Consider the following 24,562-nt stretch of genomic DNA (forward strand, 5'->3'; position numbering starts at 1 on the left):
AGAATGATGAAAATATTTGCAATTTTCTCTGATTAAACATTGAAAGTTGATAGTAAAACCTAGATGATACTTTGCAAGTATATGCCAACATCAGTAAAACATCTGTACAATAAGTATCCTGGTGCTCTTTGAACACCTGTGCTTCTTAAATTTTGGAGTTTTGTGTAACAATATGATTATTGAAGAACTCAGATTTAACTTCATCAAGTGTTGGCCTTTCGAAATGTGTAATATAATATTTTTACTGCAGTCATCTCAGATTGATGCCTCCCGTTAGAACTAAAATTATCATCTCTTAACCACAGCTGAACTATTGTCTCATCAGTATATTAGCTACTTTCCTGGTTATGACCCTCTGCAGCTATTCAGACAGAACCCTCAGGCGAATTTCAGAGCCATTGTTCCGCTTGAAAATTTCGTCTGCATTGAAGCAGCAGAGAGCTTTTCCATAGTTAAATTAAACTTCACCTGCATTTGTAACCTCTGCTGAAAAGAACTGCTCTGCTCTGTCAATGAAGCTACTAGGGAATCTACAATGCAGCATCATAGAAGTTTCAGGAGCTAGTTGGTTGTGCTTCAAAGCCATTTCTTCACCCATTTTGGATGCTTTGCAATCTTTTTGGCTTCTTATTTTGCTACCTTTGATGCCATATCCTGAAAAGCTCCCTCTCCCCAAAGAAACTCTTGTACTTCTGATGCTGCAACGATTAGATCTTGATAGAGTCTCCGCAAAAGATTTTTTAGGTTCAAAACTCTGCTGATTGCTTTCACCAGAATCTTCAGTTAGCAAATTCTCTGAAGATGGATTAATTCGAACAGACAAAAGAGCATTTCTGCAGGACATTAACAAGGAAAGTAGCATATCCATACTCAATTCTTGCAAAACCACAGACTTGTTCTGCTTACACCCATAACAGGCAGCAACAAGCAATCCACCACAAACAGGCATCAGCTCAGGATCACTGAAGAACACAAATGGCAGATCGCAAACCTGTTTTTTCCGGATATACAATCAGATTTTTACTTTAAACCTTGACAGATAAAAATCATATTGATAATAATAATAAAAAGTTAATTTCCACGGACCTTGTGGAGTATAGTAGGACTCTTTCCCCACCGAAGCACAGCTTGATTTTCTAGGTGGAACAAAGCAAAATTACTAAGAAGCAATAGAGATTCAAGAAGAAGTAACCCAACCTGACAAGAATTGGAAAAGTTAGCTTTCTGTAACTGTTCCAGAAATGACACTTCATATATAGATTGTACAATAGAATCACCAAAATACATCATTATTACTTTTAACCCAATAATTTATCTTAATGTTTTACCAAAGCAATTTCTTTAAGATTCTTCAATGCAGAATGTCCATACAAAAGGCTTGCGCCTTGGATTTATATATTGGATTCACTAAATTTATATGCGAAATGACATAATTACAAGAAGATTCTAAACATTCTCACTATATTTTTATCAAAATAGTTATCCTGCATCAAATTAATAAGCTATATGGCCTTTTAAAATCTTAAGGTAATGGAGGCTATATGGATATGTCAGTATGTTCACATGAAAAAATAAGACGAAGGGACAAAATTTACCGGGTCACTAGCTACTTTCCATTTGCCTGTGCAATAAGAAAGAAGAAAACTCATCAAATGGAAAATTTCCATTTTCAGGTCCGGCCTTGCCTGCAAACAATTTGAAAAATAAGGGGGTCAATTACTAAGGGAAACATTTTAGTAAGTGCATTATAACAACCAAAGAATCCCTCTTAAGCCGTGTTTTAGAATTAGAACTCAGAAGCAAACCATTATTTTATCTACAAATTAATATAATAAGCGAAATTTACTCACTAGCATTCCCTGCAAAAATGTAATATCCAAAAGAGCCAAATTGTTCAAAACCTTGAGCACCCCAGTTGCCACCTCTTCAAAATTAGATGGAAGAACATATGAGCCCTGAAAAGAAGCAATATTCAGCAATTAGCAAAATTCTAATTGGTTGATAGAGTTTTCACAAGATCACAAAAAAGAAAAAATTAGAAAAAAAAAGAAAAAAAAAAAAGAACAGTTCAAGAAGAAGATAACATAACAACATAAACTTTCAAGATATTCCCGAACTCAGGATGTGACAATTGGTATGGGCCATATTCATTTGGTTTTACTTTTTACTGGTTTTAAATTTAATATGATTGGTTGCACTCAACTCAAGTCCTCCATACTACAAAATTATTCACAAGCAGCTCTTACTCAGAATTATCACCAATGACCCAAAAACGCAAGATGAAAACTTGCAGGCCTATGGAAAAATTATAAAAGAGAGACATAAGCGTCTATCATTGATATTGCCATCCTGAAAGAGGAACGAGGTCTGAATTATAGAACCACTGTCAACAAATTGCTATAGAAACATGGATCCGTTGCATACATTTTAAAAAATGCATAATGCATAAGAAATTGCACATGAGACTAAACTGTAATCATAAAAGAGAACATATAATAAATAGCAATAAAGAATGATTAAACTAAGAATAAAAATAGCACCATATATTTCATGCGTAAGAAAAATATGACAATTAGAATAGCATCTACCTCAGGCATTAAATTAGCTGAACTGACAAATAAGAGAACAAATTAACTAATGGGAATACACATATGCAAACTTCTCAAGTCTCAATAGAACTCAAATAATCACCTAAAAAATAGAAACAGTATGTATCAGACTAATTAGAAGCCACAAACATTTACCTGCTCAGAGGACAATCTATTATTCGCCTGCAACAGTACAGCTGTCAGCAGAGAAGGAAGGCTGACTAGTCCAGTTTCAGATATAGCAGAAAGAAGAAAAGCTAAGGGTTGCTTCATGCTCAATATGTTATTGTTCTTTTGAGTTTTGCCCACATTGGCTTGGTGATTTTTATCCTTCTCCATCAGGGGATTCTGAGATTCATCTGAAACATCCCTCAAGCTGATATCAGCATCATTCAACTCTAATAAATTATGAGTTGGCTTCTTTTCACCATCTTTTCTGATGGGTAATGACTCATCAATGTTAGTCACATTGCATGTATCCTGTAACGGTTTATCCTCTGATACATCTAGAGGGGACATAACAGTAGCACCATTTAACGATGCCTGAGGTCTACCATCTTCACAAGTTGTATTATGAGAGAAATACACAAAATCTGCACTTTCTGCCACTTTGGCTTCTGGAATTTCAGATTCTACCACTGTTTCTATTGGAGAAAATTCCCAATTGATGGAGCTGTTACTTTGGTGCCTGCATGTTAAAACCACCAAAAGATGTATACTTAGGAGAATAGAAGAAGGAAATGGTGATCCTTCCACTTGAGGTCTGTCATAAAGAGCAAAAAGATCCCGCAGTCGGTGAACAACCTGGTAAGCAATCAACAGCTCCAGCAAGCCATCTCGCATTTGGATTTCTCGTTCATCAGAACTAGTGTGGCCCATAACAGTTGCAATAATCCACAAAAAATTATCCAGCACTTCAGAGATTGACTCAAGAATTTCTAGTGATGTTTTACTTGATGGCAAGTTGGTCCCAGGTACATTTAAAGACGCAGCAATCTTTATATAGTTTTCAAGCGCTGTAGATAGCATGGGGATCATTGGGGGTAAAAGATTTTGAGAAAGAAAATAACTTTGGTTGGCAGGTGCAGATAGGAGTACTCTCGAAAGTTTTAGAAGGTGTATAGTAACTTGGCAAGCTTCGGGTTTTGATGTATGAGAAGCAGGCAGTGCAGAAGCAATGAAATCAAGTAGACCAGCTTGTCGAGAAGCCTGAAGCTCCAGGTCCTTTCCCTCCAAAAACTGAATCATGAAAGAATTTTAAGATGCAGCAAATTACATATGAAACAAAGTTCTCAATACAAAAAGATGAGGAATCATATAATACTAGAAACCAGGAGTTGAGCAACCATTATCATAAAAAGTTTCAGTATGGATACTCCATATAATACAAATTTTATCTTGTATCCTGTAAGAAACCATGTAAGTTGTAACACACTAGGAATACATGGGATACTATGTAGATTAAGAGACTACATTGATATATTAAACTTAAGATGAATACACATATTTATACAAGGTTCTCCCTAAGTTTACAATTAAGCAAACATAGCAGCCCCACTAGACCCTACCAGCAGACATCTAGCTGTCGTGATAGCAGCATTAGGCATGCTTACATTTATTACATTGACTTATTCTATAACATATCCCATTGTAAGAATCTTATTACTACCACCCTTAAAATGTTAAAAAAACTAGAACAATAAGGGTACATATAGTACTCTCAATATAATGTAAATATGTAACACAAAAGCAGTAAACGTTTGACGATTCTTCACAAGTAAGACACCTCTGAACTAGCCATGCAATTTGCAACTCTCAGAAACATATTCTCTGAATTTGTACCCCACGACGGCACTGTTCATACTCCAAGATTAGATTATGGCATTTAAAAGATCTTGAAAGAAAACTAAGACAGATATCAGTGTACAACCGTTATAAAAACAAAGCTTTAAAATCATTTTTCTTGAAAAGGAGCTTGGTGCAGTCTTAGCCTTGAGCATCAAATCCTCAGCTGTCTAGTCACAAATTATATGTGTTTATCTATGTACTTGATAATTATTGTTCATTTCCACTTCATATAGAGTGCAAAGGAACTTGATGTGAGAGTGAAAGGAACAAAACATGTACCTTGATCATTTCAGCAGTTATTAGGCCAATGCTTGCAGCCCCTTCTTTTCTTGCTTGTCTAAGTCTTTGAAGTTCTTGAAGCCACCTCCCAAGTTTTGCTCTCGCAGTTGCAATTGCAGTTCTATATCCAATGCCGACATTTTCAGAACCAACTGGAGGATCTGAAAATCCATACTTCAAAGCCATAAGTCTCTGTCGAATCTTCTTGATTCGTCGCTTTAGTGAATGTTGCAATGAGCTACTCATTTCTGTTGAAAGAGCAGAACCTCCTACACCTGCAATACCATTTTCTTGATTCACTTCACCATTATTAGTTGGTATGGATCGGCCTTGACCTTCCTTGTATGTAGATCGTCGCAATAAAGGTGAAGACTGATCCCTGAAATCCATAGATGCTCTCTCCCGTATTTGTTCCAAGTAAAACTTGCGACGTTGTTCACTTTCACTAAGTCTCTCAGCTAACTTCTGTGCCAACAGTTCAGCCTCCTCTTGCTGAGCTTTGGCTCGTTCCTCCCTCCTTCGAAGCTGTTCAATTGCCCTTGCTTCACGGGCTGCACTCGATGCTTTGCGTTCTTCTTCTCTTCTAACTTGAGCCTCTTCCTTTTTTCGCTGTGTCTCAGCAAGCCGCTGCAACTTCTCAGCTTCAATGAGTTTTCTTCGTTCTAATGCAGCTTCTTCTCTGGCCATATCCTCTTTCTGTTTTGTTTTTATCACTTGAAGTTTCTCAGCTCTCCTCAACTCGGAGTCTTGAAGTTTCTGGCGCAATATAAGCTTTTTATTTTCTTCATTCAAGGAGGTGATGAAGCGAACCTCATTAACTTTACTGCTTTCATCACCAGCCCTCCTCGCAACTTGAGCTAGAAAAGCTTCATGACGAGATTCACTACGCTGTTGTCGAGCATACATTCCCTCTCGTAACTTCAAAGTACGGACTGCCTGCCACTCATTTACACGATTTAATTTTTCAGAGGTTCGCTGAAGTTTTTGAACTCTTTCATTCTCCAACTCACCTCTGATCCTCATAGCCCGTGCATGCTTTTCTTCTGCTTCTTTTTTCAAATCCAGAGCAGTTTTCTTTTTCTTCTCAGGGGACATTAGTTTGTCATGCAGAGTGCGTGCACGCTCAGCACTTCTTCTGCTCATACCAGGTGAATGTGATACACGGGATGAGACACGGAAAGGAGATGACAGTATGTCCTCCCAGTTCCTCTTCTCCTTCCATGCATCCATTGATTTCCATGAAGATGAATTCCTCTTGTCTTTATCCTTTTCATAAAAAGGAATCTGCTTCTGAGGGGGGTCTGCAGATTTTAAATTTTTCTCAATAGTAGCTTCTGCAAATGTTTTATCTTTCTTATGCGGTAGCTTATCTGGCTCTGATTCTATTCTGTTCTTTCCAGCCCCAGCAGCAGCAGAATTATCCCTAGAAGGAAACCGAGATACATGGATATCCGACGAGGGCAAGTTATGAGGTTGGTCACGATTATTTGTTGAAAAGTTCACTTTGTTGGACCTGCCTATTTCAACATTCCGCTTCTCACCAATTAAGCTACTTTGAGTTGGATCTGAATTTCCGCTTTGTCTTCTTGATTTTATTGCACAATCTCTACCACTGCGTGTTGTATCACTTTTTGCTGCTGACTTCCTTATACTATCACCAAACACCTGCTGGTGATCAGAAGACTTGAGAACCACGGGCTTTCTGTTATTAGCTGTAAGCATGTTAGCTCGTTCTACTTGAATTTTCTTAAAAGCCTCAAGAGATGACGAGAGAATCTCTGCTCTGTGAGGTGAAGTAGTCATTCTCCGAACCTGCACTGAGGAAGAAATCACCTGTTATTTTCATCTTTCATACAAGAAATCTATTTAAAACAACACAATTTTAGGACAGGTATCAGAAATACTAATAATTGCATTCATAAATCATAAGATAGGGAGCGATTCATCTATACAAATGATCAAATTGTCTTATCTGCACATTTTTTTCTTTTTTTAGTGAAAAGTGAATGAAATGAGCAGAAGCAATCAGAAGAGTTCTTATGACACATTAAACCTTAAAGTAGACTTTCTTATTGATTCGTCATAGAATTTTCATTATGTGCAATTGCAAACAGACATGCTTATTCATGTTTCGTGTTTTTATATAATTTTAATTACATTAGATATTGAACACAACTGATACCCACTCAAAGACAAGATAAGATGATTGAAGAATAAAAGTTCAGAAACGATTGAAGTATATTCGAATATCGTGTATCTAAGAATCTGTTTTAGTATTAACTGATGCACCTTTTCTTACACACTTTCAGTTCCTTTTTTTTTTTTTTGTTGACAAACATTTTACTAAAATCACAAGAAACTGCATTCTTCGTTTATGTTTTCTTAGTAATTTAGGAACAAGTACAAAATTCATGTATCAAATGTTGAAAACTTGTCATCTTAGACAAGGTCTGACACATTAAAGGGGCATCCTCGATGCACAGTATTTTGGAGGATATGGGGATGGTCATTCATTTATTGAGACAAGAACACGCTCAGTGATAGAGAAACCCTTTTCATGACTCAAGCCCATGACCTTCTGGTCAAAATGATGCCATATTACCATTGTGCTTCCGCATTCCCCCAAGATCAAAAGTAGAAGAATATAACGGTATTATATAACTAAAAACTACAAAGGAACTGCCAAAGAAAATTTTTCTTTAGTCACAGAAAATAGAACTATATAAATTGCAGTTTTGGAAAATTATTGTTTTATTTAATATTGACTTGTTTCTGTCAAAGTCTTTTTGAATATACCCTCCCTCCATCTTTTCCTTTACAGGAAGTCATTAAGAATTGGAAATAGAAAAAAAAAATCATAAGGAAAGAAGAGAAAAGCAGTTACCTCCCATGAGAGAGCATGTGGCCTGCGATGGTCAGACTTTAAAGGGATAGGAATTCCATCAGCTAAGTGAGAAGAGGACCTTTTCACATTCTCAAACTCCTGCACTCGAGTAGTCAGTTCTTTAAAATCAGATCCAGCCTCTTCAAGAACAAGAATGGCCTCTTTCATTTGCTCCACATCGCATTCCAGCTCACAGAGAAGGTAAAGTTCATCAACAGCCCTGTTAAGATTCTCAAACAAAAAGCACCAAAGTCGTTCTCTGAACCTTTCTTTGCTTTCACCAGCATCAACTTCTTCAAGAGGACTAATAGTCTGGGCTTTTGACATTTCTTTATTTATTGTTTTATCAATTGGACCTCCTAAGTCTTCAGCAGACACTCCTAATGTGGCATGTCTAGAAATTTCAGGTTCCCACTTTTCACTTGTAATTGACTTGCTATCCTGGGAAACTGATTCTGCAGGACATGAGTCTACACGTGTAACTGATACTTCAGAAATTTGTAACTCATTCACCTCTGGTATAACAGGCAACTCTAGTTTCAATACAACCCTAGAATCTCTAGAAATTTCAGGATCCATCTTTTCAGGTAGAAGTGATACGCCACCCAGGGGCATCACCACTGTTCCAGACTTCCCATTTGTAACTGGTAATGTAGAATATTCTGATTCATTTGCTGAAGATACAACAGGCAACTGAAGTTTCACCTCTATGCTAGCCTCCCTAGAAATTTCAGGTTCGCCCTTTTCATTGAGAAATGACTTGCTGTCATGTGGAGTCACTGATGAATTCCTACTAGTACTAGGTAAGTCAAATCCTGAATCATTTACCTCAGGCGCAACAAAAGGCACCTGAAGTTTCAATACCATCCCAGTCTCAGCTAATTTACAAGCAGAACTTAAATTACCATCTGCAGGTATAATATGTTCATTGTGGATTTCCTCCCAGTTTGAAATTTCATTTGGAGCAACCGCTTTGCCATTTGTTAATGGCATTTCCATATCCATCGAAGAAATTTCCACCTCTTCACAATTCACTCCAATTATATCTTCGCTGTTAGCCAGTGCAATATTCTGAGCAGGAAAGTTATCTGCATCCACTGATGTTGCAAGTAATTCTGTTTCTTGAAGGGCAGTGCAAGAAGAAACTCCAGAGTTCCTAGCCATTAAATTAGTATCTCCAGTATTACAGAATCTGAGATCAGCTCGAGATGCATTTTCATTATGGAGTACCAAAACATCATCCTCTAAATCACCCCATTTGATTTTGGGAACCAAATCAGACTTGTTAATATCTGATATTTTACATGTATGTGTATCACCACCTTGAGCACTGGAACTAGTAACGAGCAGTTGTGACAACTTAATATCTTCTTTATTTGCTGAAGAATAAGGGCATGACACACCCTTTCCATCCCCATTTGACACTGAAGCAGAATTATCAACATCATTACGGCCACGTATGGATAGATTTGCTCCTCTCTTGGGAAGCTGGGATCTGCACTTACCACGCAAAGTTACATTTTTTTCATTCAACGAGTGCTGAGGAGGCAGATAACCAGAACCGTTTTTTCCTGAATATCCTCCAGACAAACTCTGTGCTGAATACTTGGCTGTACTTCTATGCTTCTGGAGGAAATTTTTTAAGAAGAAAATCAAAACCCTTGTTAATTTGAACAAGCTACATCCTGTCAAAAATGCTATAACACCATGGTATATAGATCCTCAAACAAGGAGGTACTACAATCATAACAGAAAATATGTAAATTACATTTAAAAAACAACAACGAACTTTCAAAGATAGAAGAAATGAACATCAAATGCCCAATAACAAGAAAATGCAAGAACCGTTATCATTAAACAAAAAGAGCAAAACCACTAATTCGTCTACTGGCTGGGTGCAGGATCACTAAGCACATGCAGCACTAACCAGAATGAAAACAGACATTCAACTGAATAATTAGCTCTCAGAGCCTCAGAGGACTTACTCTAAAATACCAGTAAGTGACTAGTACTTCAAATACACAACTCCATTAACAGACTACCAAACAAGACACTCACAACTAAGCTTAAAAAAAATATATTGCAAATTTCTTAAGTCTTTATCTAAGTGCAATTTTTTATTTCCTTTCAAACAGACAGGTATACAAAAAGAAAAAATATCTGAGAACACAACAAAGCACATCACCCAGAACCAGAATTTTTGTTTTCTTTTATTTGGGAAACTAATCAATGAGGTTGAATCATAAGCTCGCATTCAATACACGACAGTAAGGGACATAAAATAATTGGAGCCCTGAAAACTGAATCATAGATAGCATCACCTTTTTCACTTGAAGCCATCCTGAGTTCTGATCATCCACTGCCTCTCCAGTGCCCTCCATCGCCACGCCCTCAAATGTTTCCACTAAGAAGAAAAGGAAAACATAAATCTAGAAACAAAAACGATTAGATTTCTCATAAATGCTCCTAATTTACAGAAGGAGCACTTCAATTCTCTCAATTCGTACAACAAAATGCGAAATTGATTAATCATACACAATCAGAGGAACAAAAAGAAATGGAACGGTGATGAACTGAGGATAGTGGAGGTGGAAAGATAGGAGAATCAGGTAGAAAGACTGGATTTTGATTTCAGTAAATTGGAAAAAATTATTAGTCAAATTAAAGAAAATGCAGCTCAGAGGTTTAAGTACAATAATAAGATTCTCGATTAAGCGTCGGGATTACAGATAGATAGATGAGAAATCATGAAAGAAAATGGTTTATTTAGGGTTTTTTTAGTTTTGAGAGAAGACGAGAAAGGAGGGAACAGAAGAATGCTAGCTTTTCTTTTGGGAACAGAGCAAATTTTAGTTTTTATACTGATGGGAGGAAGAAGGTGGTAAAAAAGTTACGATTTTTTTGTAAGACTAAAAATTAAATATATTTTTTATAACACAAGGAAGGCAAAAGCCTAGAAAACAAATAAAATAAATAAAATCATTCCTTTAAAAAATCCGAAACTATCTTTAAAAAAATATTCATAGTCCGCTACGAATCACACTAAACTCATTATGATCCAAATTAATAGTACCGATCAACAGTTATATTACCCTTCTGATAAGTATGTACAAAACCAGTATTCAAGAATAAGATCTAACCTCCGCCTAGGTGCTTAAAGATTGAGAATCCATTTTGATCCTTAGACTTTTTTTTTTTATCTGGTCGTTTTTTTGGCCTCTTATGGCTAGGGTGGTTCTGACATTTTATGGACCGAGACGAAACAAGAGATAGGAGTCTTAATTAAAAAAAAATGTACGTTTAAAATAGAAATTTGGTATAATTTTAAACCTAAAATATCATATTATTTTGATCGATTTTAGGCCTAAATGAGTACTATAACTATATTCATAATAAAAAAAAATAACATATATATAGTAAAAAAAACATTTGGGCTCCTTTTGGCCCTGGATCCTAGACACAGCTGCACTCCTGTCCGATGCCCAGGGCCGGTGCTGCTTAGGGTCTTCCTGGACAACAATCAAAATGAAAAACGTTTATGTATTATTATTATTATTTTGATTTTTTTGTTTTATTATAATTCACTTTTGAACATTGTCTCGTGGTTTTGGTGAATTGTGTTTATTAATTTTTGATATTTTTGTTTAATTATATTCTCTACTTGTTCTATGATATAAGGTTGTAACTTTAAAGACATTGTTTCATAGTTTTCGCTTAATTATATTACTTATGAACATTAACTTTTACTTGTTTCAATGATATTGTTATTGAAATATTTTTTCATATGTTTTTAAAGATGTATACATTACAAATTATATATTTTTTTATATGAAAATATTTTATATTATTATTTGTATATAGTATAATACATATTTTAATTATATTTATATAAGAAAATACAAAAATACAAATCTGATTAATTCTCAATTAATCTCTGACTAATCTCCGATTAATCTCCAAGGGTCTTATCCGCCCGACTAGCGGTTAGCGTTTTTTACAATCTTGCACAAAACGCACCTCCCAACCTTGATCTCGAATGGAGCTATTCATAAGAGAAACAACAATTTGGGAATTAAGCTCAAAAACCACATGTATGTACCATTTTTTCCAAGTCAAAACACCAAAGTACAAAGCCCAAATTCCAGCTAGGGTTGAGTTGCACTAACCAATATTCACGGGTAAATTGCATACGTGGTTTACAATATTTGCACTATATCACATTTTGATGTACAACCTTCATTTTGTCACACTAAAATGTGCAACCTTATAGGTGACCTCACACTATGGTGCACATCATGTAAAAATGACTGGTCAACTCCTGGGCAACGCGCTACCTCAGCATTTTTTATCCTACCCATTTAAAAAAGTGGGATCCACTCTTTATGGAATTACTAAAATACCCTTATCTCCTTCATTTTCTCGAAATCCTCTCAATATCTTTCTTTTTCTCTCTTTAAGTCTTCTCTCTCTCTCTCTAAAAGCTTTCAATCTCTTCTTTCTAAAAACTTCATTCTCGAACAAAATTAATGGTTGATTCTCTCTAAGTCCATCGATTTTCCTCTTGAATCCCTTAACCATAGCTAAAATTGAGCTTCCTTCATTGTCTACTTTCCCTACTTCCCCCACTGGTTTGGTGTATTTGAACTCCAATAACTTGAATGAGAATTACATCATGAGAGAAAAGCTCCATTTCTGAGATATTTTTATAGTGAAAGTCAAATTATTTGCTAATCCATCAACGACGAACGATTTCATTGCCTTGGTTATATACGGATTCAATGAAAATTTAGCGTATTACAGATCGAACGATAGGGATTAGAAAATCATAGATTCACCCTGTTGATACAAGGATGCACTACGTTGATAAGCCCTTCAGACGACGGTTCAAAACCGTCATCTCGCAAGAAATAAAACTGTTACGGGGTTCGCTAACGTTTGATGGATCTTTATACGACAGTTGGATTTTGTCATGTAAATGAATGTCACATGACATAAGCCTAATAATAGGCTGTTACATTACTCAGGTTATGATGACAGCTTATTTATGATTATCGTCACCTATATGACCATTGAATGACATCTTATTAATTAAAAATGTCAATATATATTTAGGAATTGGCCTATTGGTAACTGCGATGACAGTTTGAATAATAATTTCAGTCATTGTAGCTTGTTTCAGATGGCATATGTCTTAATCAATAATGTCAATGGATTTATTTTCAGATGACAGATTCATTTCTTTTGGTGTATTCCTATTGTTGTTTATATGACATTTTTTTAATTAAATGTGGTTCTTTACTTTCTTATTCGAATGAGTTTCTGATTTTTACCTGAATAATGAACTTTACATACTCAATTAACATGGAATTTTGTATATCAATGATTTTAAATTAATTGGAAACTAATGCTCATAATCTGTTTACATTAGTTCAAATAAATTTCTGAATGTATTATAAAAATGAAAGCAATACATATACATATGACCAACAAAAGGTCAGACTTCATATCTCTGCCATATCGAAAAAGCAAGTCCTTTTGAGTAATCCCCAAGGCTTGATATTTGCATTAGGGTTGGACGCGGATCTTGGAGAAACTGGATTGGACTGAATATCAGAGTAAAAAGATCTAGAATTGGACCGAATTGATGACTTTTTTCAAAGAACTATACTGTTGACTTTTTATCAAAGAACTAGACCAAAATTATCCAGAACTGGACTGATACCCGAATTGGATTGGACTAGACCGAAATGGATTGCAAGAACTGAAGTTTTATCATATTAAAATTATATTTTATATAAAGTTTTATTTTTTCCTCTTTAGTGAAGTGTTGTATTTCCTATTTTTATTTAAGGTAGGTTGTATTTCCTATTCTTATTTAAGGTATGTTAGAATTATTAGGGTGATTTAAGGTAGGTTATATTTTCTATTCTTATTTAAGGTATGATAGAATTATTAGGGCGATGATTTGTTAGGCCAATTGTACTTTCCTTGTCTCATTTCCTATTTAAGAAAATCAGCTGGTACTAATTGATTATGCAATTGGTTAATGAAATCTTTCTTTTTGCTTCTTCTATATTTTTCTCTCTATTCTATCTATTCTCATTCTTTTTTCTTCCTATTCTAAAATCCTAGTTCACCAGAATCCTAGTTCTGACATCATCTCCTAAATGTCCTTTCTAAAGTGAAATCTAATTGTTTGCAATTTCAATTTCAGGTATTGTTTCTCCTACTATTTCTTTTAGTTGTTGGTTAGATCCTAAAATTTGTGTACACATGACAATCAAAATAGATCAATTAATTTGATAGTGTTTGACTTTAGTCGAATTTTGATTTCTGTTATTGAATTTTAACTCGTTAGAATCTGGTCAAGTTTTTTCTGCTATTGTACTTTAATTTGTTGCTGTTTAGCTTAAGTTGTGCATTTCTTAAGATTTGCGTGTATTAAGACATTAAAATTGTTAATCTTGAAACTAAGTTACCCATTTGTTCTTTAGCAATTCGGTTCACCATTACTTTATTTAGGTTGAAATTAATATTAGGTATTGTGAACACATGTTATTTATTTTTTATTAAGAATTTTATATATTTATTATCTTGTAAATTATGTTTTTAATTTATTTTTGGTAAAAAGCATAGGTATTTTATTATTTAACTCGTCAAATAACTGTACTGGATTGGACCGGAACCGAATCCCTGAATCTCCCGGATCGAAATTTTCAATCCAATCCTGGAGATTCATTTTTAGGAATCTTTGAAGTTCAATCCAATCCTGGAGATTCTTGAATATGTGAACTGGACCGAATTGTGCCAAGCCCTATAACCAAAAGAAGGTCATTAATTACATCTCATCATTTTCAGGGATTTGCTATACGTCGCTTCTATTTTACTTACCGTCGCCTCCTGTTTGACATTTTTGCCATTTTCATTTTTCATTCAAAAAAGTGAAATTCTCTCAACCCCGAAAAACAAAACGAAGAAAAATCATGCCTCCAAAACAAGGAAAAATACTTGAACATCTAAGTTTCGTATTTACCAATAATCTGAAATTTAACGAATTTAACTTGAAACGAATTTTTTTTCCGTTGAATTTGCACTAAACGGGTAGCCCATACGGTCCAGTCTATGGACCGGTAGTATGAACTACCCGTTTTTCCTATGTAGAAATTGTTGGTCCCGTGTAATTAGTTCCAAGGGGGGGGGGGATTAGGAACTAATATAACTTTTTCGTTTTAATTATGCTGACTTAATATAATTCTTTGAGTTTCACAACTCAGTTTTGGTCAGCACGACCGAGTGATGCGTAAAACGGCTTTAGTCAGATATTAACTAGAAATGTTTTACTTGCGAGTTGGGAAATGACACTTTTGTGGTCAGCTTCCAACTCAGCACTCTGATTTACTCAGTGTCAGCTTAAACAATTTATATACTGAGTAAATATAACAAGCAACACATACATATATATATTGAGAGAGAGTTAGAAATTACTCAGCACGACTTATCCTGGTTCGGCCTCTCCGCCTACGTCCAGTCCCCAGAATCCCTCCGGGCTTTTTCAATCCAATACTGAGCTCTTTAAAGGTAGATCACAAACCGTTTACAAGGCAGTTGAATATGCAAGAGTACCTTTCTCTATTCATCTACTCAACTCCTACTAAGTGCTATAACCGAACACCTAGATTTCTTTACCGCTGAGTACTTAAAACCGAGTACTCAGCACAACTCTCTCAATTTTACAATTGATACAAACTTGTTCTTTTTCAGATAAAGAACACTTTAGATGATTACAAAATCAATCTAGCTTTTACACAGAGATAGAATTTTGGTGTAAGATCTTTTTCTTGTTTTGATGTGCTTTGTATGTATGCTCTTTTTCTCTTATATTTCAGCCAAGGATCCAAGAAGTGTACTTGTCCTTTTATAGTTGAAATCTGAAGACACAATCATTTGAATTAGGATCTATCCGTTGAATTCAAACGGCTCTTTCTTCCGACATTGTTCTAGTCAGCTTCAGATTTGTAGGCCAATCCTGTCATCTGAATTCCGCAGGCGCCAGGCTTGTCTTTTTCTCGCAGGTTTGTCTTCTAGTGCAGTTTTCGTCATTTAGCCAGCGGACATTTGACCAATGCGTCTCAAAACTGTATCCATGCATAATTCCAAAGCTTCTGAATTGGTGCAGATCACTGTCGGATCTTGTCTTTTAGCAAACGGATCATTAGTGTTGTCTTAAAATCATTCAGCATGACTTTGATAGCCGTTGTCTTTGATTGTCGCCAATTCCGATACTGAGTTGTCTTTCACTCAGCTTCCACGGCCAGCTTCGTTCTGCAAGATATAGTTCCGAAGAAGACTTCTCTTCTTTTATGCTGAGTTGCTTTTCACTCAGCTTCTGTGATCAGCTTCATTTGTAAGCTTCGGTTCTGAAGAAGACTTTCCTTCTTTCGTATTGAGTTATTCTTTACTCAGCCCGCGCTATGTTGTAATGCTGACTATGTTCTGTCTTATAAGTATTTTTATACTCAACATTGAACAAACGCATTAGTACAATTAAATCAAAGCACTTAAATTTAATTGTCTTAATCATGGATTAACTTAAATAATTTTGTCAAATCAAAATCATGTTGGAAAGGTGTTTCAACAAACTCCCCCATTTTGATGTTGGCAAAATTTTTAATTATGGAACTCAGTTTTGAAATTCCCCATAATTGAATTGTCTTTCGTTCTTCTGCAATTACTCCCCCGTAAGGGTTGCATCTGTTTGACTCAATTTAACTCTAAACCTTCCAAGATTTAATTGAGAAAAAATCAAGGCATGCTTTTACTGACTAAGTTCAATTTCTAGACCTTCTAAGATCTAATTCAGATGAGCCTAGATCAGTTTTCAGAAGAGGTCAATATGTTGGAACATGTGTTTACTCAGTTTGATACACGGTCAGTTTTAGGTATCAGAGAGATTATATCTATGAATTTATGTGTCAGAGCAAAGTGTATTCATGTATCATAGTAAATGTGTATTAAGAGTTTTATGCATGTTCCTTTCCATTGTTTGTTCAATTAAGATAGTTCAGCATATAGCACATTTAAGTAAGCATCATATGTAGATAAGTCAGTTTAAATAAAAGAGAAAGATGTTTAAAATAGATAGATGGTTAGTCATCATACAAAAATAGAAAACGCCAAAACCAAATACTACAAGTCAAGTTCTAATGACTAGTCTATTTCTTTCTGTTGACTTGGGCTTGGTGGGCAGGATTAACTTTGCCTTTTCCCTTGGCGTTTCTTTGTTGCTGCTGACTTCCAGATGCTTCTCCTGCTTCCCCTGATTTGTGCTGAGTTCCATCAGCTTGTTCTTTCTACCCCGTTTTGCCAGCATCGGGCGGAGGAGGAATGAAAGTGTCGTTGAGAGCAGCACGAGTCAATCTCACTGAGTACGCCTTAAGTTGTTTCGTGCTTTCCCTGAGACCATCGAAAATAGGAACGCCATCGTCTATAATGGATCCGGGGACTCGAATGGATGCACTAAGCATACTGAGAATATATTCTTGTGATTTTCCAATCCAGGTCAGCGTGTCAGTCAGCCTAGCATAAGCTTGATGATACATTTTGAGCAAGGCCGAATCGTAGAACTGACGTTGAGCATTCGTGTGGTGCACATGTTTGAAGGTGGCTTGGGAGTATTGCAGGATTTCATTGGTTTTTACTAAGTCAGTATCCATCTCTTCCTTACTCAAGTTGAGTAGACGGATAGCTTCGCTAATTTGCTCGATCGAACACTGGGAAGAGGAGGAAATTAGTGCACGAGTATCGGTCAGCTCAGAGTGTAGCTTGGTGAAGTGGTGGTCAACCTCAGTAGAAGTAGAATATCCTGTGTTTATTGCAGACAGAGCATTTATTTGGCCTTGGAGGGAATCTATGTGATTCACCATCATTAACTGCAGTTCAGCCAGCTTCACTATGGAGTCTTGCTTGGGTTGTTAAGATTGAATAGTTGTCATGACACTCACAAGATCTTTGAGACCCTTGATCTCATTCAGGAGCTGAGTGACAGAAGAAAGTTGTGTTGACTCAACATTAATGAACCCAACAGCATCGGCATGAGAGGCAGTCAAATCCTGGAGAATGGATTGAGCTGAGTCAATGATTCGACGCTCAGAGGTGTTTCCGGAGTATCCTCAGTTTCTTCTTCCTCAGCCACAACGGGTCTTTTCCCAGCTGACTTAGCTTGCTCAGCAGCAGCTTTCTGTTCGCTTGACACAAAACGAATTTTCTTTGGAATCGTGTTGACATCCTTCGCGGCTTGGTCAGCTTTCTTCTTTTTATCTTGCCTGGTGCGGTCAGTATGAGGTTGCTCCACAACCTTCTTTCCCTTCTTGGTCGGCATAGCTTGTGCTTCTTTAACCGCCGCCCCTTTTCCTTTCCTCGGTACAATTGGTTGGTCATAAGCCAAGCCGAATAGAATACATGCAGAAATCTTCGTACCCCAAACTTGAATTTCTTCTGCTAAGCTCACTCGGTGATCTTGAAGGATCTTTGTAATAAGGGACCCCAACTTGAGTGTCCCTGTGCTCCGCTTAAATCTGTCGATAAAGAATATAGGCATGTTGAGTGGCTGGTAGGTCAGCATGTCCCATATGAAGCACTGCTCGAAGTTAGATGCAGAGGATTGAGCATTGATCTTGGGATAGATGAAGTTGGTCAGAATGTAGTGAGCCATCTTTTGATTTTGACCCATACACGTACAGGCTATTTCTCCCTTGTGCTCCTTCGGTTTGCAAAATTCAATGGGGTAGTCGATTTTACCGGAATCGTTTGTGGTTCTGAGTTCGGCTCCTTCGTTCTTTAGATTTAGCAGTGTAGCGAGATAAGGAGGGTTAACAAAGATCCTCTTCCCTTTGACCTCAGTGACCATGTAGTCACTATTATCGTTAGCAACTTGCAAGTTGGCATAGAATTCCCTTACTAACTCAGGATAGGTGGTTTCACGGATAGAGAACAACCCAGTCCAACCATTCTTGGAGATCCATTCGCAGAAGGGCTTTTCAGCTTCGACAAACCCTTTAGAGAACCAGCGGGAGCGATCAATTTTCCATCCCCTAACGCTGCCGAAAACTAGAGAATAGGTTCTTTCTGGTTCTTTCTTTTCCTTCTTCTTCTTCCTTTTCGAAGAGGTTGCGAGGTCAGCTTGGGGGCTCTTGCTCGGAGTTTGGTCATGCTGACCTTGTCCTTGAGACTTGGTGGGGGTTTCGTCGTATTCCTGCTGAGCAGGAGATGGAGGGTTTTCATCGGAGTGATTTCCATCATAATCAGCTCCGGAGATGTTTTGGGAATCCGACATGATTTTTTAGGGATTCTTTGAGAGTATTTGAAGATTAGGGATTTAGATAGAAATCAATTTGCCAGAGATTTCAAAGTGTAAAGAGATGTGAGTGGGAATTCGTCCACTATTTATAGAGGGTCGAGTTGATCTGGAACATTGGAGTAGCCATTTTACCTCGAGATGATGAACCGACAATAATCTAGCATTTATGACATGTTCGGCGCATTTGTTTTCTAATTATTACGATTACGTCATCCTAGGTGGCTATTTATGGCGCGTGTGCTAGCATTTAATGTTAAATGGATTTTACTCAGTATTTGGAATTCTAAACGTTTGAAATACTGAGTGCTCAGTTTTACGTAGAAGAGATTTTCATACAGAAGTAACTCAGCCTGTAGTAACCACTTAGCATGTATGTCTAGTCAGCATAAGGTGATTCTATGTTATTCAATTTAGCTCAGTTTGAGTAAGTTACTTAGCATGCATTAACTACTCGGTATATAGTATAATCACTCAGTATTGATCAAGAATTTATTAAACAGTATTACACATACCGATAGCTTCCCTTAATATGCTGAATTGCTCACGAGCCAGAGGCTTAGTGAAGATATCCGCAAGCTATTCATCTGTTGGTACACAGGTCAGCTTGATCTCACCTTTCAGTACATGATCTCTAATGAAGTGATACCTTATGCTGACATGCTTCATCCTGCTGTGTTGGATTGGATTTTTTGATAGGTCAATAGCGCTTTTGTTATCGTATTTGACTCCAATTGTTTCTGTTTTGACACCGTAATCCTCAAGCTGTTGCTTAATCCATAGGACTTGGGCCACACAGCTTCCAGCAGCAATGTACTCAGCTTCAGTTGTAGACAGGGCAACTGATGACTGCTTCTTGCTGAACCAAGACACTAGACAGCTTCCAAGGAAGTGACATCCTCCAGAAGTGCTCTTACGCTCTAGCTTGTCACGTCCGTAGTCAGCATCAGTGTATCCAATGAGTGTGAAGTCATTTGAGTTTGGATACCACAAACCTGCATTAACTGAGCTCTGCAAATATCTAAAAATTCTTTTCACAGCTATAAGGTGTGATTCTCTAGGGTCAGCTTGATATCTAGCGCAATAGCATACTGAGTACTGAATATCAGGTCTACTAGCAGTAAGATAGAGTAGTGAGCCAATCATACCTCGATATAACTTATTGTCTACTGACTTACCTTTCTCATCCGTGCACAGGACAATATCAGTACCCATTGGGGTTGATATGGGCTTACAATCTTCCATATCGAATTTCTTTAACATTTCTTTGGCGTACTTAGACTGACTAATGAAGATGCCATTCTTCCCTTGCTTGATTTGAAGGTCAGGGAAGAAGTTGAGTTCGCCCATCATAGACATTTCGAACTCAGTTTGCATCTGTTTACTAAATTCTTTGCACATAGATTCGTCAGTAGCACCAAATATTATATCATCTACGTAAATTTGTGCAAGCAGGGTATTTTTACCTTTCCTCTTAATGAATAAGGTTGTGTCAACTTTGCCTCTGACATAGTTCATGGTCAGCAGGAAATTGGTCAACCTCTCATACCAAGCACGAGGTGCTTGTTTCAGGTCATACAAGGCCTTCTTGAGTTTATAAACGTGGTTTGGACACTTTGGATCTTCAAACCCAGGAAGCTGACTAACATATACCTCTTTGTTTATAAATCCATTAAGAAAAGCACTTTTGACATCCATTTGATATAGTTTGAAATTCATGAAACTAACATATGCACACAGTATACATATAGCCTCTAACCTAGCAACGGGAGCAAAGGTCTCACCATAGTCAATGCCCTCTTGCTGACTATAGCCTTGGGCTACAAGTCGGGCTTTGTTTCTAACTACATTGCCTTTCTCATCTAGCTTATTTCTAAAGACCCACTTAGTTCCTATGGTCTTTTGATTCCTAGGTTTTGGTACTAAATCCCATACCTCATTTCGTTTGAACTGATCAAGCTCCTCTTGCATAGCATTGATCCAATGTTCGTCGTGCTCAGCTTCAGCAAAAATCTTTGGCTCATGAACTGAGATGAATGCAACATTGCCGAGATATTTTCTAAGCTGATCTCTTGTCATCAGCTTGTTGTCAGCAGCGTCAAGAATGGACTTCTCTGAATGTCCTCTTGGAATTTTTATTTCTTTGGGTAATGTTGAGTTGTCTGGAATAGGTGTTTCTACAATATCTGTAGGAGTAGATTGGCAGCGAAGGTAATGTCTGTTTCGTGTTTACCTTTGGTCAGCCCTTGTACTGATGACTCAACGGCTGGAATTTGGTCAGCGGAAGCTGAGCTTGGTTCATCTTCGGCATATTGAATTGTCTTTCCTGCAGGGTCAGTTTCATCGAACTCGATATGGACAGACTCTTCTACAACTTGAGTTCATTTGTTATACACCTGATAGGGGTATTTTACCCCTATCTTTTAGCGTGATTTACGGGTTGATTTTGGATAAAATAAATAAGTTTAATTACAAAAATAAAGTGTTTTAATAAAATAAAGAAATAAAAATAAATCTCGTACTTTCAGTTAATTTTCCGTACTTTTGATTAGTTTAGGAAATAAAAACGTCAAGCTAACTCGGCTCGCAAGATTTGTATTTCAGGTACGAGCAAGGAGAAAAAATCTACTCAAATACACGGGGCGTATAATCCTTTACGCGGGGCGTGAAACATGTGTCAGCAATAATTGCCTTATCCGCAGGAGCCATGTGGAATTGACTCAGAATACGCGGGGCGTATGCCACTCTACGCGGGGCGTATGACACATGTCGGCAATAATTGGCCTGATCCTGAAAGTCAGACTGCACTGTCTCCCTGAGTCAACTCTTCGTACACGGGGCGTATAACCATACACGCGAGGCGTACCAAGCAATTCTTCAATGATAAAAACTCAGAGACTCTTTTACGCGGGGCGTACTTCAGCTACGCACGGCGTAAAAGCCCCAATTCAAGCAATAAAACTTCAGAGACTCAAACACGCGGGGCGTACAACCTTTTACGCAGGGCGTGCTTGAGACAACAAGACAACGAATTGGTCCACATGCAGGAGATTTTTGACGGAATGGGCATTTACGCGGGGCGTAGACCACTTCATGCAGGGCGTATCATGGGATTTCTGCACCAAATAATGTTGCTCCATACTTGTACTTTGTGAAATTACAAACTTGCCCTTGCTTGATGTCTATAAATAGGAAGCTCTTGAACTTCATTTTAAAGAAAACCATCCAAGAAATAATTACACACTAGAGAGCAAACTATACTTGTTTTGATTTTTATTGTAGTATAGATTCAGTTTTTGTAGCTAAACTCTCCACCTCGAGAGCTTGTTCGGTTGTTTCGGTATTCCATCGAAGTTTCGCTCCACCATTCGTCACCAAGCTCGAGAGTTCCACCTCCACGACCTAGGAGACGGCTTTGAGTCCGGTTAGCTAGTTTCAAGGGCGGATTCTCCCCTTTTACGTGCTAATTAGCTTGTACTCTTCCTATGTACTAGGCTTGGTTGTATTCCATTTATATACATTTCATATTTATAATCTCTATTTCTCTTTACGTGTTAGTGTTTGCTACTTGTTTTGATATTGATAATTGATTATTGTGTAGGAGAACGCGATTTCCGACGCCATTCGGGCTATCCTTAGGGAGTTATATAGGTGTTGCCCTACCGAAAGTGACAAACCGGAAACCGTAGGAATTGACAAGCCACGGAACTTATGGGCCCTAGTTTCTAATTCCCCCGCATTAGACACGCCTTGACTAGGAATCACGTAGTCTAAGTGCTTCACAGGTCGGTCCTACTACACTTAGTCATCTTTGCAAGAGTAAATTATTATCCGTATACATTTAGAGTCGTTATTTATCGTGGTTATAACTTATCATAATTCATCCCACTTCATAGGGTTTTAGCTACATAAATCTGTGTCACCAATAGTTAGGAATAGTGTGTAGTTGTATCTTACTTCACCCCAAAGTAATCGCCGCTTAAATAACATACGAAACCGAGTCGTCTAATACTTGTAATTATAAATCTCGTGGATTCGATACCCGGTCTTAACCGGATTATTACTTGATACGACGGGGTACACTTGCCCCTAAGTAGTCGTAACGTCTAGAAGAGTTAAGAGCAATTTATAAAGAACACATCCACAGACATAGAGTCCGCACTCATAATATATACATTTCGTCCTTAGGAAACCACTACACTAGACGGTACGCAATCAAGTTTTTGGCGCCGTTGCCGGGGATTTATAATCTCCTACAATATTAGACAAAAACGTTTCATTGTTAGTTTAAGCATTCTTTTTGTATAAATTGTTTATATATACCTTGACTAACATTATTCTTTCTTGTTGATAACCCTTTATACTTCTTTTCTACTTTATGCACACCCGATCGAAAAGTGATTCTCTTATTCCTATTGATCTCGAAATTGAACGTACTCTTTGTAGGATTCGAAAAGAGAGAATGGCAAACCCCAACGCCGAGGTCAACCAACCCGACGGAAACCAAAGGCCACACGTGAACAACATCCGCTGGGGAAATGATACGCGTTCGATGATGGAAATCCTCGCTCCGTATCGCCCCCAAAATCGTAATGGCATTGTCGCTCCCACGATCCCGGCCAATACATACGAGATCAAGACCGGCATGATCCAACTGATACAACAATGTGGTCAATTCGGAGGGGAACTCCATGAGAACTCCAATGAACATTTAGATAAATTTCTTATGTGTGTCGATACCTCTTGGCAAAATGGTGTTCCCGTTGAGGCTGTGAGACTAAAATTATTTCCTTTTTCATTGACAGGACAGGCGTTGGAATGGCTACACTCATTGGAGGCGGGATCCATCACGTCATGGGAAGAGCTCGAAAAGGAGTTCCTTTCCTACTATTTTCCTCTGTCCAAGACAGTCAAGTTACGGACTAATATCACATCCTTCAGGCAGTTGGAATGCGAGGCCCTTCACGTAGCTTGGGCTAGGTTCCGGAAGTTGCTCCGAAACTGCCCCCACCATGACATCCCAAAGCACGACTTGGTAAGCACTTTTTACCACGGGTTAACCCCCACTAACCGTGCGACTGTTGATTCCGCTGCAGGTGGGGATCTATTTCGGAAGTCAGCTAGTGAGGCCTACGAGCTCATTCATGAGCTCGCAAGGAAAAGTGTGCAATGGCAAGAGGATCGGCTTGCCGGCCCGTCGCGACACCAGACATTCGCTGTGGAGAAAGAGGCTCCGAAAAGCTCCATAGCGGAAATGAACAAGAAACTTGACTCGTTGATCGCCCAATTGAGCCTAAATAAAAGTGTGCAGGTCCTGATGTGCACTCACTGTGGTGGAGACCATGATGCGTTTAATTGCCAAACCGGTAGCCCCTTCGTCGGCGATGCCGAAAACGTAAGTTATAAAAGAATACCATAATAATAACAATAATAATGGCGGATGGAGGCCTCGGTATCAACACCCGAACTTATCATATGGCAATAATAATAATGTGTTGAGGCCCCCATCCGGTTTTGAGTAAGAATTTCAGGAAAACGGGCTCGGGCAATCACAAGCCACGCCCGGTAATCGGAACGCTCCACCTTCCAACAATGTACACGACCAATCGG

At 37.7% G+C, this 24,562-nt stretch overlaps 1 protein-coding gene across 1 annotated transcript; it reads right to left on the minus strand.

The window, feature by feature from the left end:
• Nucleotides 1-4: 4 nt before the first annotated feature.
• On the minus strand, nt 5-10,463 carry LOC136232734 (uncharacterized). The gene is made up of 8 exons (XM_066022115.1): nt 9,921-10,463; nt 7,600-9,225; nt 4,716-6,527; nt 2,745-3,827; nt 1,851-1,955; nt 1,596-1,685; nt 1,087-1,197; nt 5-991 (listed from the first exon to the last, which is right to left on the minus strand). The coding sequence occupies exons 1-8, from the start codon at nt 9,978-9,980 to the stop codon at nt 458-460; spliced, it is 5,421 nt and encodes a 1,806-aa protein (XP_065878187.1). The 5' UTR covers nt 9,981-10,463; the 3' UTR covers nt 5-457.
• Nucleotides 10,464-24,562: the final 14,099 nt, after the last annotated feature.

The sequence above is a fragment of the Euphorbia lathyris genome, chromosome 1 (assembly GCF_963576675.1).
Source record: "Euphorbia lathyris chromosome 1, ddEupLath1.1, whole genome shotgun sequence".
Classification (NCBI taxonomy): Eukaryota; Viridiplantae; Streptophyta; class Magnoliopsida; order Malpighiales; family Euphorbiaceae; genus Euphorbia; species Euphorbia lathyris.